The 17,031-nt window shown below is 39.3% G+C and overlaps 1 protein-coding gene across 2 annotated transcripts in view; it reads right to left on the reverse strand.

Annotated features, from left to right (window-relative positions):
- Window positions 1-3,093: 3,093 nt before the first annotated feature.
- The window catches only part of LOC138173835 (tryptophan--tRNA ligase, cytoplasmic), a 41,766-nt gene continuing 27,828 nt past the window's right edge, over window positions 3,094-17,031 (reverse strand). For both annotated transcript variants that reach the window (XM_069103932.1, XM_069103933.1), the window contains exons 7-11: window positions 12,381-12,481; window positions 9,155-9,267; window positions 8,145-8,318; window positions 6,441-6,581; window positions 3,094-3,613 (exon numbers count right to left, since the gene is read on the reverse strand). In XM_069103932.1, the coding sequence (XP_068960033.1) occupies window positions 3,452-3,613; window positions 6,441-6,581; window positions 8,145-8,318; window positions 9,155-9,267; window positions 12,381-12,481 (691 nt within the window). In that variant the 3' untranslated portion in view covers window positions 3,094-3,451. The remainder of the gene's footprint in view (window positions 3,614-6,440; window positions 6,582-8,144; window positions 8,319-9,154; window positions 9,268-12,380; window positions 12,482-17,031) is intronic.

Raw genomic sequence — 17,031 nt, forward strand, 5'->3', positions numbered from 1 at the left:
TGGGGTAGATTCAATTGTGATCCAGGGGTGGGGAACTTTTGACCTTATTGTGCTCTGTGATTGACAGATGAAGGTACTTCACCTATGTTTGGAAACTAATCTCCATTTGAGAAGAGGGGCTTTGTGGTGGACTTAATTAAGGTATAGCCTAGGGGTGGAGAAGTATTTAGAACAGAGACTTTGTAATTGATTGAATGATTGGAAGATCCTGGGGTGGGGTAGTACTTGGAGATTATTTAATCACACTTAGTAAATGCTGTATTTGGAATGATGTCATGTTTTGATCTTCTCTGTTCTTGGTTTGTCACTAAATAAAATAGAGAGCACCTATGCTGGTATTTTGAACCTGGGAAGTTGCCTTCTTTTGGCATTACATTACACTTGCCCAGGTCACACAGCCATTGTATGTGTAAGGGGTGGGACCTGAAACCAGGTCTTGCTGATGGTTTTCTATCTACTATGCTAAACTGCTTGTCTCCTTAAGGATAACCCTTCTGCAATTTCTGGTGGTTGATGAATAAACCCCTATGTTTCCATAATCAATCCATATGACTCAGTCATTTGTTGGAGGCTCCTTTTTAAATCAGACATTACCTGAAGATGCAGCAAAGGAGACTGAGAAGTGGTCAGACAGCCAAGAGGAGAATTGGGAGAGAACAGGGTTAGGAAAGCCTTGGGATGAGAGAGTACACCAAAGAGGGTGATCAATAATGTCAGTCTGTAGAGAAGTCAAGAAAGATGAGACTTGAGAAGAGGCCATTAGATTTGGCAATTAAGAGATGACCAATAACTTTGCTTTTTTTTGAGGGGGAAAGGCAGGACAATTGGGGTTAAGTGACTTGCCCAAGGTCACATGGCTAGTGTTAAGTGTTTGAGGCTGGATTTGAACTCAGGTTCTCCTGACTCCAGGGCCGGTGCTCTATTCACTGTGCCATCTAGACACCCCATGAGAGGTTTTTTATTTATTTATTTATTTGGTTAAATATTTCCCAATTACATGTACAAAAAAATTTTTTTTTAAAACATTCATTAAAAAAAAATGAGTTCAAAATGTTCTTTCTCTCCTCCCCTTGAGAAGGCAAGATGATAGCAATTATACATGGAAAGTCAGGCAAAACATATTTCCATACAGGCATGCTGAAAAAGAAAACACACACACACACAAAGAAAAATAAAGAAAATTAAAAAAAAGTATTTCCATCTGCACTCATTCATTTGGTTCTCTCTCTGGAGATAGGTGCATCTTCCATTACGCGCCCTTTTGAGTTGTCTTGGATCAGTCTTTATCAGAGTAACTAAGTCTTCCACAGGTGATCATCATCACAAGATTGCTTGGTATGCACAGTGCTCTCCTGGTTCTGTGCCTATTGAGGACTTTTAAAATTTTTTTTAAGATTTGGGGAGACTGGGGCTGCTAGGTGGTGCAGTGAATAGAGTACTGGCCCTGGAGTCAGCAGGATGTGAGTTCAGATACAGCCTCAGACACTTAACACACACAAAAAACCTAGCCATTTGACCTTGGGCAAGTCACAACCCAAATTGCCCTACCTTCCCCCCTCCAAAAAGCAAAAAAGAAAAAAGATTTGGGGAGACATTAGAATAGTTATAGGAAGCAGGGAAATAGCTAGTAGACAGGGAGAGACTGAGTTAGTGAGAGAGGGGGGATGATAAAAGGGCAATCTTCTAAAGAAGATGGGATGCAGTGGGATCAAGAGTGCATCTAGGTGGGTTTTCCTTGGCAAGGTCAACCTCTTCATGTGAGTCAGTGGTGAATAAAGACATAGTAGGGGAAATGCTGAATGATAGGAGATGAGAAGGGGAGAAGAGGGAGATTCAGTTGTTTGCAAAGGGGAGCATGGGAGAAGGGATGGTGTTTTCTTCTAGATTAAAGCAAAGATTCAGAATTAGGAATGGCTAGAATAGCAAGGGGTTGATACAGGTGGCTGATTTCACTCACTACAGAGTTACATTACATAAGTTTCAGGTGAGTCTTCAGGGTTTTCAGGTCCATATTATCAAGTTGGCACAGTAAACACTTTCTTTCTATTTTTATTGTCCTTAAGAATTCAGAAAAAGTTAAGAGAAACCTTCCTGTCTTGCATTTCTTTCTTTCTTTTTTTTTTTTTTAAAGCAATTGGGGTTAAGTAACTTGCTCAAGGTCACACGGCCAGTTATTTCTGGGTGTGGTGCTAAGTATCTGAGCCCAGATTTGATCCCCAGGTCATCCCAACACTGGGGCCGGTGCTCTTACTCACTGAGCCACCTGGCCGCCCCTAAGCAATTGGGGTTAAGTAACTTGCTCAAGGTTACACGGCCAGGTGTTTCTGGGTCCTGTCTTGCATTTCTAAGCCAGTCAAGTGCTAAGACAATAATTTGAAAAGGCAAGGTGTTTTTTTTTTCAGCATTTTATATATCAAAAGCAAAATGACAAAATCATTTCATATTTCCTTTGTCAAATGGAGTGGGAAATTTCTGATTCTTTGATTTAGAAATACTGGAAAATCATAGTTAAGAAAGCATGATTTCTGGAATATGGCCATGGGCAAGAGAGCAGAAAACAGTTTAAGAAACAAAATGGAAAAATTTACCAATAAAAGATTTGATAATTTCATAAGAACTGGTTACGTGATATTGAAGCATCATCCACAATACCAGAACTGTGTCAAGGTTGGCCCTTGAGTCAACTGAGATGTTATGTTCTAGTCAAACTCATCTCCAAGCTTTTGTTAGTACTAGGGGAAGACAGCCTCTCTGTTCAGGCAGCAAGCACCAGAGTGAAACTCACTAAATACCAAGATTGATTTTCTAAGTAACTTTTTAACTCAGCAGGAATGGCATTTTGATTCTAGATATATATCAATTTACATTTTTGCCCAAAGTTGAATGTAAAAGAATAGATTCAGAACACCAAGGAAGATTGGAAATGAACATTTTTAGTATCTGTACCAAATATAAGCACAGATAGATATATTTTGGGTTAAAAAAATATAAGGATCTGTCCAGTTAATAAACCATACTTTTCTCAACTTGCTGAGAATTTAAATGCTTGGATTGCCACATAATGGATGATCAACTTTCTTCAAACACTTCAAACCGTATTCTTTCATTTATTTTGTAGTAGAAATTAATTTCTGGAATTCTTTATTTTGCCTACACACTATTACACAGCACAGACTTTTTCCACAATATTTTTGTCTATGTTAAGCTGGTACACGGTAATTCACAGGAATAAACATGGTAACATGGCTTACAGACAATAAGGTAAGATAAGATCACCACTTGTCAGGGATGCTGTAGACAGAACTTGTGAGAGGTCCCTTCCAACTCTCAGTCTCAATTAAATATGATATTTAACAGCTGATAGATGACTATGGGTGACAGCAATCCAATCAGGTGGATATTTACTGATGAATTTGTGTGTATATAAACCCAGATGTCTATGTGATTTGTGTTACTGAAAGTCATAGAACAGCTTCCTTGGAGTCATAAACTGCTTCACGATGTCCTCTGTAATCTCTTTGCGCCGGGCCTGGTGATTGGCGATCAAAGGTTGCAGTACTTCAATGAGCGTCTTCTTCAGTTCTCCAGTGAGCATAGCTCCACTTGAGTAATCCTGCCAGAGAGAACAAAATCATAAGGAAGGCTGCTGCTCCTTGAGATTCACATGCCCACTCTCAGGAATGGCGGAGAGGGAGGGCATTCCTGTTCGGGGATGGTTTGGATTCAATGACCCCTGAAATTCCTTCTAGCTCTGAGGTTCTGGAGGAGACTACAGAAGGCATCAAATTCAACCCTAACCTGCAGCAAGAATCTCCTTCACAACGTCCCTGATGAGTGGTCACAAACTATACAATCTTATTCAACTTTAAAGAAAGAGCAGGATATAGACAGGGATGGGAATTATCTACATTGTAAATCTGTAGTAGAAAGGGAGGCACGATTATCTTGTTCCAAGTCACAGAGCTGGTTAGTGAGAGGCCTGGGAAGCTATTTTCTAGTCCACATCTGCCAACAAAGCCTATGCTACCAGCACCACTACTGCTAAGTCACATTTACACATTGCTCTAAGGGAATTCTATATAAAAACATATAGAACTGTCCTTTTCATCCAATAAGTTGCCACTGTCAGTTCTACCATAATGCATATCTAACATCCCTCCTTCTGCTCCACTCTCAGTTCTGGCCTTGTCCCCTCTCACCCAGACCGTTGGGACAGTGTCGTAACTGGTGTTCCTGCCTTCCACTCCTTCTGTCTTCAAACTGCCCCTTACAGGGCTGCCAAAAGAATCCTCCTAGTGCATAGCTTCAGCTAGATCACCTTTTTGCCCATTTGGAACACTGAAATTTCAGTTTTTTCCTCTCTTGTCCCCCTCTCCCCCCCACTTACTTATAAGGAGAGTTATGCCCTAGAAATTTTCCTTCAGTTACATAAAATTCTTTTTGTGAAATGACATCATTGCCCCATTTATAATTTTTGTCTTATTAGGGTTCTTTCAGTTGGTAGACTGAACTTTCAGAGCTTCTGCTTTTAAAAAGTGTCTCAATTTTGGATATTATCATGTTTTCACTACTTTTTTTTTTGTTGGCTTTTTTGTCTTTTTAAAAAAAATAAAGTCATATAAGGCTTGTGGATTAAACGGAATAAAATTCTAAATAAAAAAAAGAACAATAAAATGTTGATTGAATTGATCTGTGAAGTTATGTGAGGCTTATAGATTTGACTGAATTATAAATTTTGGCTTAATATAAAAAAAACTTCCTAACAATCAGAAATATCCTAAACTGAAATAGACTACTTTGGAAAGCAGTGGGCTCTCTCTCATTAGAAGCTTTTACGCAGAGGTGAGAGGACAACTTCTCGGGCATGCTATGGTGAGGATTCCTTTTTCCAGATGAGTTGGACTATGTAGTCTCTGTGGTCCCTTCTGACTCTCAGATTCTGTGATGGGAAGGGCCAACTAACACTTGCTCTCTTGGTCAATCTGACAAAACTTTCAGTTTGGAGTGTAGATACGCAGGCACGATCAACTTGTCCCAAGTCATACAGTTCATTAGCACCAGACCTGGCACATGCTAAGCTATGTTGCTGGACCTTTGGGCTAATCAGAGTAAGTCCCATTTCTGTAGTGCTTTAGCTTTCTGCAGTGCTTCAGCAGCAGATCTTCACAAACCTGGGAAGCCTGAAGAGAGCTTGGAAATGATGGAACTGGGACTTAAATCCAGATTTTTTAATAACATGTCCAATGCTCTCTTCACTACACCATTTTGGTCTGGCACTGTTTCTACCACCAAACTACGAAACTTAGAAACATCTTCAAAAATATATATATTTAAAGCTCTCTGTCCAGGTGATTAATGAATAGCCTCTGACAAGAACCAGCCATTCCTCTGTGTCAGAGTAGAAGGATTATATAAAACCAGCCATGTGGTTTTATTGCTCCTACATATTTTAATGAAACAAGGCAAAACCAAAAAATAAAAAAATATGAACACAAAACTCTGTTGGGACACATTACTGCAAATACACTCAAACTCAAAATTTAAGTATTTAAAATAGTTTCTTAGTTCTCATCTCTAGAATGGGGTTTTAAAATTCTTTGTATGTGATGAACCCTTTTGACAGTTTAGTGAAGCCTATGGATCCCTTCTCAGAATAATGTTTTTAAATGCACAAAGTAAAATACATATGTACAAAGAAAATCAGTTATTTTTGAAATATGGTTATCAACATATTTTAAAAAAAATGTTCATTGATCCCAGTTTAAGGATCCCTATTTCAGAACATTTTTAAAGCTGGTCTACTTGCCTAATGAGTACATTTCAAATTTCCCACTCTGGTATTTAAGGCTCTCTCAAATCTGGTGCTATGTTGTTCTACCTGTAGACATCCCAGTATGAACTGTGCTCCTCCCCTGCCTCTTTATGTCTTTGTTTATGCTGGCCCCTATGGCAAAGTCCCTCCATGAATTTCTGTCTATCCTTTAAACTCAAGTCAAATGCCACCATCTCCAGGCCAGGCTTCCCTGTCAGTTAGCAATGACCATTCCTCTAAGAGGTGTCAGCATGCTGCTTTTGTCTCTTTCTTATCAAGTATTGTAGTTATCTATGTAAGTGTCCTATTTATTCAACTGAAAGTTTCATGCGGGCAGGGATAGTGGCTTATCTAAACTTTATAATTCTCTTCATGCTCAATATAATATTCTACATACAACAGGTGTTTTAAAAGCATTTGTCAAAAATATAATAAACACATTACCAACCAAATTCAGTTAAAATCAAATTGCAGTTGAAGCCAAATTAAGTAGCAAAATTCAGTTCCTGAGAGAGAACAAGTGTCTTGCCCATTTATCTGAAATATTTCTAATGTGTAAATGCTATTTAGCTACACAGAAAGCCAGAGAGAGAAGGCACGCGATGCTGGATTATGCCCTTAGAAATACCTTTCTGATTTGCTCGAGTTTGTCGTCATCCTCTAGAAAGAAGGTGAGGTACATGAAAGACACATCAATGTCACAGTTGCCTCCAAGCTGTCTGTGTTCCTCTATAGTGTCTTTACCTCCTGAAAATGCGTGTTTGTTGACCTGCAGAACAAAATTCATGAAAACATAATCTGTGATAATTTGGATAAATGAATACTTTTAGCTAAAAAGGTGAGCTGAGAGTGGTGGCACATGCCTGAAACCCCTGTTTCTGGAGGTGGTAAGGCTGGTGGATCACCAAGTGTGACAATTCTGAGCTCCATCGGGGTGTACAGAGAACCAGCATCTCCTCTCAGTTCAGTACCAATCAGATGTGGCCCCTGCCTAGGGAGGGGCAGACTGTCCCAGGTCGGAAAAATGGAGCAAGTGAAAGTTTCTGTGCCAATTAATATTGGGAAAGGGTCTGTATGTGGCTGCCGCACTTCTGCACTGCCTGGGTGAGATATGGTGAGATTGTCTCAAACAAATAAATATGCCAACAGAAAATATAAAAACAGCAATATCCACTGCATGATCATCAATACTATTTCAACACTCCAAGGATCCAAGATTTCACTGATGTAGGGATTTCTCTAAGCAAGATCACAGACCCACCTCTGAAGGATGTATTCCTTCAGAGAGTCAGCTCAATCCAATAAGAGTTTATTAAATATCTATAATCTGCAAGGGACTACTAGTATAGGTATTATTGTTGTGTGGGGTTTTCTCCATCCCCCTACCTCAGGGAAGTGAGCAGACTGCCGGGTCAGCTCCGCCCTCCCCCACTGGGTCTTGCCCTTTCCCAGCCTGCCCACCGCAGAAAGTTATGCAAACTGCTTAACATCACTTTAACATTATGAATACAAAGGAAAAAAATAATTCTTTCCCTCAAGGAGCTTACATCCCACTGGAGGGTGTGGATGGTCTTCATAATTAGAACATCTCCTACATTTGATGTTGAATCTCTCTGTACTTAAGCTTGGTTCTCAGCTGACAAATATACATGATTTGGGGCCAGACACATTCTCCACGTCTAGTACCTTTCCAGGTTGGTTGGGTCTGACAGAATGTAGACTTTGTTCACATAACTTCTGGGTCCCTAGAATTATCTGTTCAGTCCCCTTTGAACTCTGAAGAATTTATGAACCCACACATAAAAGGGAGTCATAAAAAAGGAGCAGGAAAAGAATCCCATGAAACAACAAAATTAGAAGGGGAATGTGCACCACACCTTAGTACATTCCAATACATTTTTGGATATGGTTGTTGACATGGCCCAGCTGATTCCTAGAAGTAATACCCAATACAACAAATCAAATGGGTAGAGGAAATTACAGTAATAGTTATTCTAGTAGTATAAATTATTACAATGGTGAATGCTTAAAGATCAACAAGTATTCACCAGGGGCAAAAGTGAATATTTCTCAAAAACACTGTTGTTCAGTAGTGTCTGACCCTTTGTGGTCCCATGGACCATACCAAGATACTGGATTGGTTTGTCATTTCCTTCTCCAGGGGATTAAAGCAAACTGAGAATAAATGACTTGCCCAGGGTCACAAAGCTAGTAAGTATTTGAGGTGGGATTTGAACTCATGTCTTTTTGACTCCAGGTCCAGAATTCTATCCACTGAGCCACCTACAGGCTGCCTTCTATAGGCTGTTTTTCAGGTAAGGGAGGTCTTTACCTTGTTCTTGATCTGCTTGGCCGTGTCAGTAAGGAAGATGGAAGAATTGGGGTCACTGGCACTCATTTTAGTCTGGGCTCCCTGCAGAGCTGGGAAGAAGGATGAATGAAGCAAGGCTGGCTTGGGATAGCCAATCTTTGGGGCCACATCTCTTGTCATTCTAAAATAAGGATCCTACAAAAAAGAGAAGAAGAAACACAGATATTATATGAGGACAACAAAATAATTTCCTTTTACATACTGTTTTAAGGATTACAAACCATTTTCCTTATAACAATCCTGATGGAGGGAGTGCAAATATCACTGTCCCTACATTGCAGATGATGAAAATTAGGTTCAGGAAAGCAAACATAGTTGCCCAAAGTCAGTCAGGACCTAGACTTGAATGGAGGACCTTTAAATCCTGTGTCAAAGCACTTTCTACTACAAAAAACTGCCTCTAGTCTACAACACAGATGTGGAAGCTGGGATTCAAAGTCAAGTCTCCCACATTCAAGTCCTGGGCCCTTCTGCTACACTGAGCTGGGGATTATTTTCTATCCTTGTATTTTAGCTTCAGGTTAAAAAAAATCAATATCCTTTGTTTTTATATCATTTTCATTTTCAAATGTATTGTCCCAGTCTTCCTTATCCTTTTGACTAAGAAAAATAAAAATAAAGTCAATAAAACTAACCAAAACTTAAACCAAATCTGACACTACATGTTATACTCCACACCACAGTTCCTTCTGTGGAAAAGGTCTATTTTCTCACCTCTTTTCCTGGGCCCAATCTAAACATTATAATGACATAGAACTGTTTTTTTTTGGTTCTTTATGCTGTTGTAATCATGAGGTATATTCTTTCCTTGGTTGTTTTTAATTCATTTTGCATCAGTTACAGAAGATTTCCTATGCCTAGGCCCAGACCTTGATAAATGAATAATACTTTGGAGGCTACTCCAATTAAAATCTTGATACCATATAGAAACAAAAGTTGCTCAAATTAAGTGAGATGTAACGGTTTCTCACCTGATCTATAGCACATGGAATAAGACACTGAATATCTGTCCTGTCTTTGAAAATCTGTGGAAATGAGTTGCTGAAGGATGGGGCAGCTTGGATAGCAGGAAAACTAATCTTTCCTGAAAAATAAAAAAAATTACAAAAGACAAATATTTTTTCAACTCGATAACTCCCATTGCTGCTAGCTACTCTGTTATGAATTTCTAGTCTGGATGTTTAGGCTTTGGCAAATCAGAAATTAAAGACTATAGTTTACGGAAGTCCACAAGATCCTAGTTGGTTCAATTTTGCTCTAAGTTGTATTTAAAAGAAGAGGTAGATGTTTCTTCATTTAAAATTTTGCAGCTAAAGCATCAAGATAGATTGCTATTAGAAGCCATTATTTTCTTTCTTTTTTTCTTTAAATTTGATATACTTCATTTTAAAATTCATTTTAAAAATTCTGAGTTCATGGGGCAGCTAGGTGGCACAGTGAATAGAACACTGGCTCTGGAGTCAGGAACCTGAGACACTTGGCACACTTAACTAGCTGTGTGACCTTGGGCAAATCACTTAACCCCAATTGTCATGTCTTCCCCCCCAGCCTCCCCATAATTCTGAGTTCGAGATTCTCTCTTCAATCCCTTCCCTACCTATTGAGAATGCAAACAGTATGATATTCAATTTTTTTTGAGGTAATTGGGGTTAAATGACTTGCCCAGGGTCACACAGCTAGTAAATGTCTGAGACTGGATTTGAACTCCGGTCCTTCTGACGCCAGAGTCGGTGCTCTAACCCCTGGGCCACCTAGCTGCCCTTTATGATACTCATTTTACATGTAAAGTCACACAGAACACATTTCCATATTAGCTATCACAAAAAAAGCAAGAAAGATAAAGAAAATGAAAAAAAGTATGCTTTAATCTGCACTCAGTTCATCAGTTCTCTTTCTGTCGATAGCATTTTTCATTGTAAGTTGTCTGGAATTGTCTTAAATCATTGTGCTGATAAAAGTATGCAAGTCTTTCACAGCTGATCACTGGTACAGTATTATTATTATTGGGTACAATGTTCTCCTATTTCTTAGTTCACCTTACACAAGTTCATATAAGTTTTCCCAGGTTTTTCTTTTTTTTTTTTGGAGGGGCAATTGGGGTTAAGTGACTTGCCCAAGGTCACATGGCTAGTAAGTGTTAAGTGTCTGAGGCCACATATGAACTCAGGTCCTCCTGACTCCAGGGCCGGTGCTCTATTCACTGCCACCTAGCTGCCCCCCAGGTTTTTCTGAAACCATCCCCTTCATAATTTCTTAAAGCACAATAGTATTCCGCCACAATCATATACAACAACTTGTTCAGCCATTCCTCAACAGAAGAGCATCCCTAAATTTCCAATTCTTTGCCTCCACAAAAAGAGCTGCTATAAATATTTTTGTACAAATGGGCTCTTTTCCCTTTTCTCTTTGGGATACAGACCTCGGAGTCCTATTGTTGGGTCAAAAGGTATGCACAGTCCCTTAGTCCTCTGGACACAGTTCCAAATTGTTCTATAGACTGGTTGGACTAGTTCACAACCAAGAGCGAATTAATGGCCCAGTTTCTTCTATATCTCCTCCAGCATTTGTTATTTTCCTTTTTTGTCACATTAGCCAATCTGATAGATGAGGCAGTACCTCAGAATTGTTTTAATCTGAATTTTTCAAATTAACAGTGACTCAGAGCATATTTTCATATGAATATTGATAGCTCTGATTTCTTATCAAAGCCATTTTTTTTCCATTCGAGATGATTTTCCTTACTTATTATTCTATCCTTGTATTTTTTTGACCTGCTCAAAAAATATCGCCTAGCCTATCCTTCCCCCAAATGACTAAGAAGGAAACTGAAACCCAAAGAAAAGAAGTCACTTGTCTAAGGTCACACAGCTAGTTAGTGGCAAGGCCAGGTCTTAATTTCAAGCATCTTCCAACTCCCAGTCTTTCCTCTGAACCATGTTTTAATGAGGGACATTCTTGGGGGAGGGGCATACACTGTTTGGTGGAACCAAAATTTAAATTCAAGACTGACTACTGTGCTTGATAGAAGATATTTGGGTTGCTAAATCAAACGACTTCAAATTCACTGTCATGGATCAAGAGGAATTGGTTCTACAACATTACTTAGAAGACCAGGAACTTCTTGGAAGTGAACATATGTTGAATTAGATGACTTCTGAAGTCCCTTGCAATTTTAAAGCTCTCTGAAGCCATGATTTTATAATTGTTAGCCTTCAAAGTAGCTGATCGAGTACATGAGCTGACTGGAGGATGTATGATTAAAAATGCACTGATGGTCTGCATCAGCCTTCCTTCCATGGAAGATATCTGCCCAACTCATTTACTCAACTTCAAATAAAGGAATGGGCCATATGGGCTAGGTCCATCCTACTGATAATTACAGATTATAAATAACGGTGTTGGTTTTTATGAAAATGTAAAAATTTTAAAAGCTAGGAAAACATTGCAGTGAAGTGATGATGGAATTCAAAACACTGAAATGAAAACCCAGATGATTTCTGTGTAAGATGCTTCCGTTCTCTAGGTCTGTATCTGCCTGTTTAAAAGGAAGAGAATTTCAAAGATCTTCCTACTTCGATATTCCAAGGACCCCTACAGTTATGTTCTATGTTTTCATGATTTTGTGATTCCTTCTGGCTTTACCTGTCTATAATTTTGTGATTCCCCAAGTTTGTCCCTGCCCTAGGATTATAATATAAGAGTAACTTGCATTTACAATTTATAAAATATTTTCTACATAAATTATACCTCACTGATCCTATGACAAAGAAGAGGGAAATGAGATAATCATCCAATTTTCTTTCTTTCAAAAAATAAAATGGATGAGGCTTCTAGAGGATCAATGAACTTTCAAAAATGAAGTAAAATTTCACATAAGGATAACTAGACCTGACTGAAGGCATTATACCAGCTGTTTGTGTTCTAGCATTACTCATACCTGTGTTTAATATTTAATGAGATAAGCTGATATGGTAGAAATTTCAGGAAGCATCCCTATTCTCTGGGGTAGGCACCAAATACCTTATCTCATTCTCCTGAATTACATACATTATTCTGTTGTTTTAAGCTGCTATTCTATGCTCCTCTGATGTCTCCAAAAAGAGAGTAGTACTTAGTGTAGAATATAGCTGGTTTATATAATTAGATTATCTTTCACCTAAAAATAGATGATTCCAAAACAGCTGAATTTGATCTTACCAATGCAGTCACTGTCAGTGAAGCCAAAGATGCCCTTTACTTGATTAAATGTGACATGCTTTTGGATTTTGACCACATTCTTGTAGAAACTTGGACTCGACCTGCAGAGAAGAATCAAAAATAAAATTCTGCTCTTGGGGTTGCTCAGGATGAGAAATTGATATCTAAGCAGCATCAACTAGAAGCAAACGTGAAGTTTGACCCTATATCAATTTGGAGCTTGTACAGTGATCATGTAAAACACATGGCTGACTGATTCTCTGATCCTGTCAGATGCAGAGGTCACCTCAATTCAAATCCTCCTGATGCTTTGACACACCACGGAGGGGACCCTGGGTTCTTGAAGTCTATGCCAGATGAACCTTGATTCTGGCAGGTCTCATAAAGTTGAAAGACTGCATATGGTCTAGTAACCAACTGTATATTTATTGTCTGGAGACTGAGTTAAGTTCAGCGAGACTATTCATGAGAAGGTTGCACACCAGGTGGTGAAGTTTTTTTGGGGGTGTAATGGGAACATAAATTTTGAAGATCTTCCCTGCCCCTAGGCTAAAGTGCACCTGGAGCCTGGGATGAGAGGCTTGTTTTTCAGTAGATACTTCTTGATTGGCCAGTGAGTCAATAAGGTTGTTACATTCTCTGAGCCAGGAGAAGGCTATATAAGCCCTGATGTGTAGCTTTGTTTTGGGGCTCACTTTGAGAAGTGTTCTGTGATTTGATCTGGATTCTGGGAAGCTTTTGTCCAGAGCCCCCTGGCTTTGAAAAACCCAGATGTTGATTTGGTATGGATATAATGGTTGGACAGTTTGGAAAGCTGTCTACTTAATCTGTTTCTGTCTTGATAATTCTGCCTGTATACTTTGAAGTTCAGGGTGCTGACCTTTTTCCCCTGAACTAGGTAAACGATATATGTCTGACTGATTAAAGTAAGCTTGTTAACCCATTTTGAGTTGCTTTCCTTTATAAAAGCAGATCCAAGAACCTGTGTTGGCAGCAAACCCTGAGGACCCTTGGGGTGCTTGCTGCTACAGGGGGGAATGGGGGGGGGTCACAGACTCATGTACATGGTATATTAAGGCACATGAGGTTTGGAATCTGTGTTGATGGAAGGGACACTTCCACGTACAAAATCATGACTCCTCTGAAACTTTTGTGCCCTAGCACTGGCAAACTGTGAGCAGCAAAGTGGAGAGATTCCAATACCAGCCTTGTCATTTACTGCTCCCAGGAGTGAATAAGGGATGCTGCACTTGCTGAACTCTAAGGTCACTTCCACTCCTAAACTCTAGGACCCTATGAGTTTAACATAAAAAAAAAAAATCACATTCCTCATCACTGAAAAAAAAAAAACCCCATGCATCTTAATGGAAATTTCTTAATAAATAAATTACTAAATTTTAATTTAATATTTATTATTTTAAAAGAATAATATATAAATAATAAAATAAATATTTGATGAAATAATAATTAAGTATTATTAAATAAATCCTTAAACTCATTAATCAGGCACTGACTCTTTTCTTTCTGAGCTGATATACAGGGGGGACAGATGATAATGATTCATACAATATAATGAACAATGGAAGGATGCACTTTAAATTCAGACAACTAATAGGTAAGGGAAATTTATATCATACAAATAATATAACCTCACCCAAAGGTGAGTGTATCGATGGTGTCTCAAATGTGGGAGAATCATGGTAGTTTTAATTCAGAAAGGGGGATGATTCTCTCTTGTTTTTTCATTTTTAAACATTAGTGATGGGTACTGAAATTATTCTAATCCAGAATTGAGCTTTCTTTAATAGGGAATTTCATTCTATATTCAATTAAGAAATCTTTTTTGAATGCCTTGAGCAAGGCCTGTGCTATGTGCTATAGGGGAAAGAGAAATGAAGAAGGGAATCAAAGGGCAGCATGACTTCTGTGATGCAGTTCCTCACCTCAAGGGGCTTATGGTCTTGTTAGGGTAAATAAGGCAAAACTGGAAAACAGTATTTCAGTTTGGGGGCACTGTGGCAAAGCAGACAGAATGTGGCACCTTAGGTTAGGAAGGCCGGTTTAAATCTCACCTCTGATTCTTGGAAATTGTGCAACCACAGTCAACTCACTTAAACTTTCTGACCTGCCCTGGTTTTCTCATCTATGAAATGGGGATGATAACATTTGGGACTAAAATGAGAAAGTGCTATATAAATGTCAGGTATTATAATCTGAGCGGCATAAACAAGGTATTCTAGAAATTCAGGGTAGGGAGAGATCACTTTTGATTGAGTGATCAGGGAAGGCTTAAGGGAGGAAGTGACATTTGACACTGGCCTTGAAGGATGGGTAGTTTCCATTAGGACAGGTAAAGGGAAGGAAAGAAAAGGAGAGATAAACCTATGTACGTGTATAGAAACAACAACAAAAAAGTTTTGGGTATGTAAATAATTCAGTTTCACTGAAGCACAGAGTACAGAAAGAAGAGTAGGAAGATAGGTTGGGAGCCCAGAGGACCTTGAATGCTAGGCTAAGGAGCTCAAATTTTATCTGGTGGAAAAAGAGAAAGGGAAGGGAATCAACATTATGTAGCATTTACCATGAGCCAGGCACTGTGAGAAGTGCTTTACAAATATTATCTCATTTGACTGTCACTACAATACGGTGAGGTAGGTGCCATTATTATCCTGATTTTAGAGTTGAGGAAACTGAGGCAAACAGGGTTAACTGACTTTGCCCAGGGTCACACAGATAGTTGGTGTCTAAGGTCAGATTAGAATGGAGATCTTCCTAACTCCAGGCTTGTCCCCTAGATGCCTTAGAGAGTAGGTAGGCACTCACTCTTTCTGGGCAGGGGAATGACGAGAGCAGAACAGTGTTTGAACAAAATTAATTTGACAGATTGTATAAGATGGCCTGTCAGGGGAGAGTTTGAGGTGGGATACCTTTTAAAAGGCTATTATAAAAGAAAAAAAGCAGAGGGATCACCCGATGTGTAGTCAGAAAACTGGAGTTCAAGTCTTACTCCACTCCAAACTCCTCCATTCAGCTGCCAAAATGATTTTCCTGACATATAACACTGCCTGTGGCACCCCACCCAGCTCAATAAAGTATAGTGGAGTGGTTCTTACCCTGGCATCCTTGAATCCATTGTTTAAAAAATATTTTGATCCCTGTATTTCAATAGAACTGGTTTTCTTTGTCAGCCTCTGTACTTTATTTTCCACATTTAAAAACATTCTTGTGATAATGGGTCCATAGCCTGCCCCACAGTGCCCACAGGATCCATGACCCCCTGGTTTCCTGGCTCCCTATGACCTCTCACACTTACAGTCCTTCTCAGTGTCTTTCCACTTCATTCATTCTCTACTCTATGATCCAGCTGGTCCTTCCTTGCACAGGATGCTCTCTCTCTGGTCTCTACGCCTTAGCCTTAGTTGGCCCCCTGCTCTCACTCCCCTTAGAAGCCTCTGCATCTCCTTCCTTCAGGACTCCACTCACACACCATCCTCTGCAGGAACTCCTCCCCTCTCCCAAGCTTCATTTAGATGACCTTCATCTACTCTGTACATGTCCTGTGTACATCTGGGTATCTATACATTGTTTCCCCAATTAAAATGTTAAGCACTGGGGCCAGCACTTAGCACACTGCCTGGAACAGAGTTTAGTATTTAATACCTGCTTTTCAACTGTTGACTGACTTTGAAATTTACTAAACTCTGTGACTTCAGGTTTTTCTTTTTGGAGGGGAGAAGGCAGGGCAATTGGGGTTAAGTGACTTGCCCAAGGTCACATGGCTAATTTTGTGTTAAGTGTCTGAGGCTGGATTTGAACTCAGGTCCTCCTGACTCCAGGGGGGGCGCTCTATTCCTTGCGCCACCTAGGCATCCCGAGTTTAGGTTTTTCACTAGCAACACATGGATCACAATGCCTAAAGTACCTGCCTTTCAGCACTCTTATGAGAAAAGCACTATTTAAAAAAAAAATAAATATATATATATATAAACTTACTCATTACCAAAAAAGAATATTTCAATATACAAAAACCAACAAAAGGGGATTGATTATATATAGTATCATACAATATTTGATTGTATATGTATACATATATAATATGTATACAATTATTGTGTAGTTTTCAACAAGTAAACTTGTTGAATGGTTTTAAAGTATATGTCAAATTTAACAAAACGTCTCTGATTGTGTTTCCTTCTGATGTGTTTTCTTCCCTGTTTTTATTTTTTTTATTTTTTATTTTAAGCAATTGGGGTTAAGTAACTTGCTCAAGGTTACATGGCCAGTTATTTCTGGGTGTGGTGCTGAGTATCTGAGCCCAGATTTGATCCAGGTCATCCCAACACTGGAGCCAGTGCTCTTACTCGCTGAGCCACCTGGCCACCCCTAAGCAATTGGGGCTAAGTAACTTGCTCAAGGTTACACGGCCAGGTGTTTCTGGGTGGGTGCTAAGTGTCTGAGCCCGGGATTTGATCTCCAGGTCTTCTCAACACTGGAGCCGGTGCTCTTACTCGCTGTGCTACCTGGCCGCCCCTCTTCCCTGTTTTTAAAGATGTTATGCTGATGTTCTCTCTCATTTTCTCTCTTACAGCTCTTCCTTCTTGCATTTCCGTCTCTGCCCACTGACATCACTCCACTTCCCCAGCCCTCACTT

This window comes from Petaurus breviceps, unplaced genomic scaffold (genome assembly GCF_028583685.1).
Source record: "Petaurus breviceps papuanus isolate PSGF00001 unplaced genomic scaffold, PetGlider_PUasm1.0 65, whole genome shotgun sequence".
NCBI lineage: Eukaryota > Metazoa > Chordata > Mammalia > Diprotodontia > Petauridae > Petaurus > Petaurus breviceps.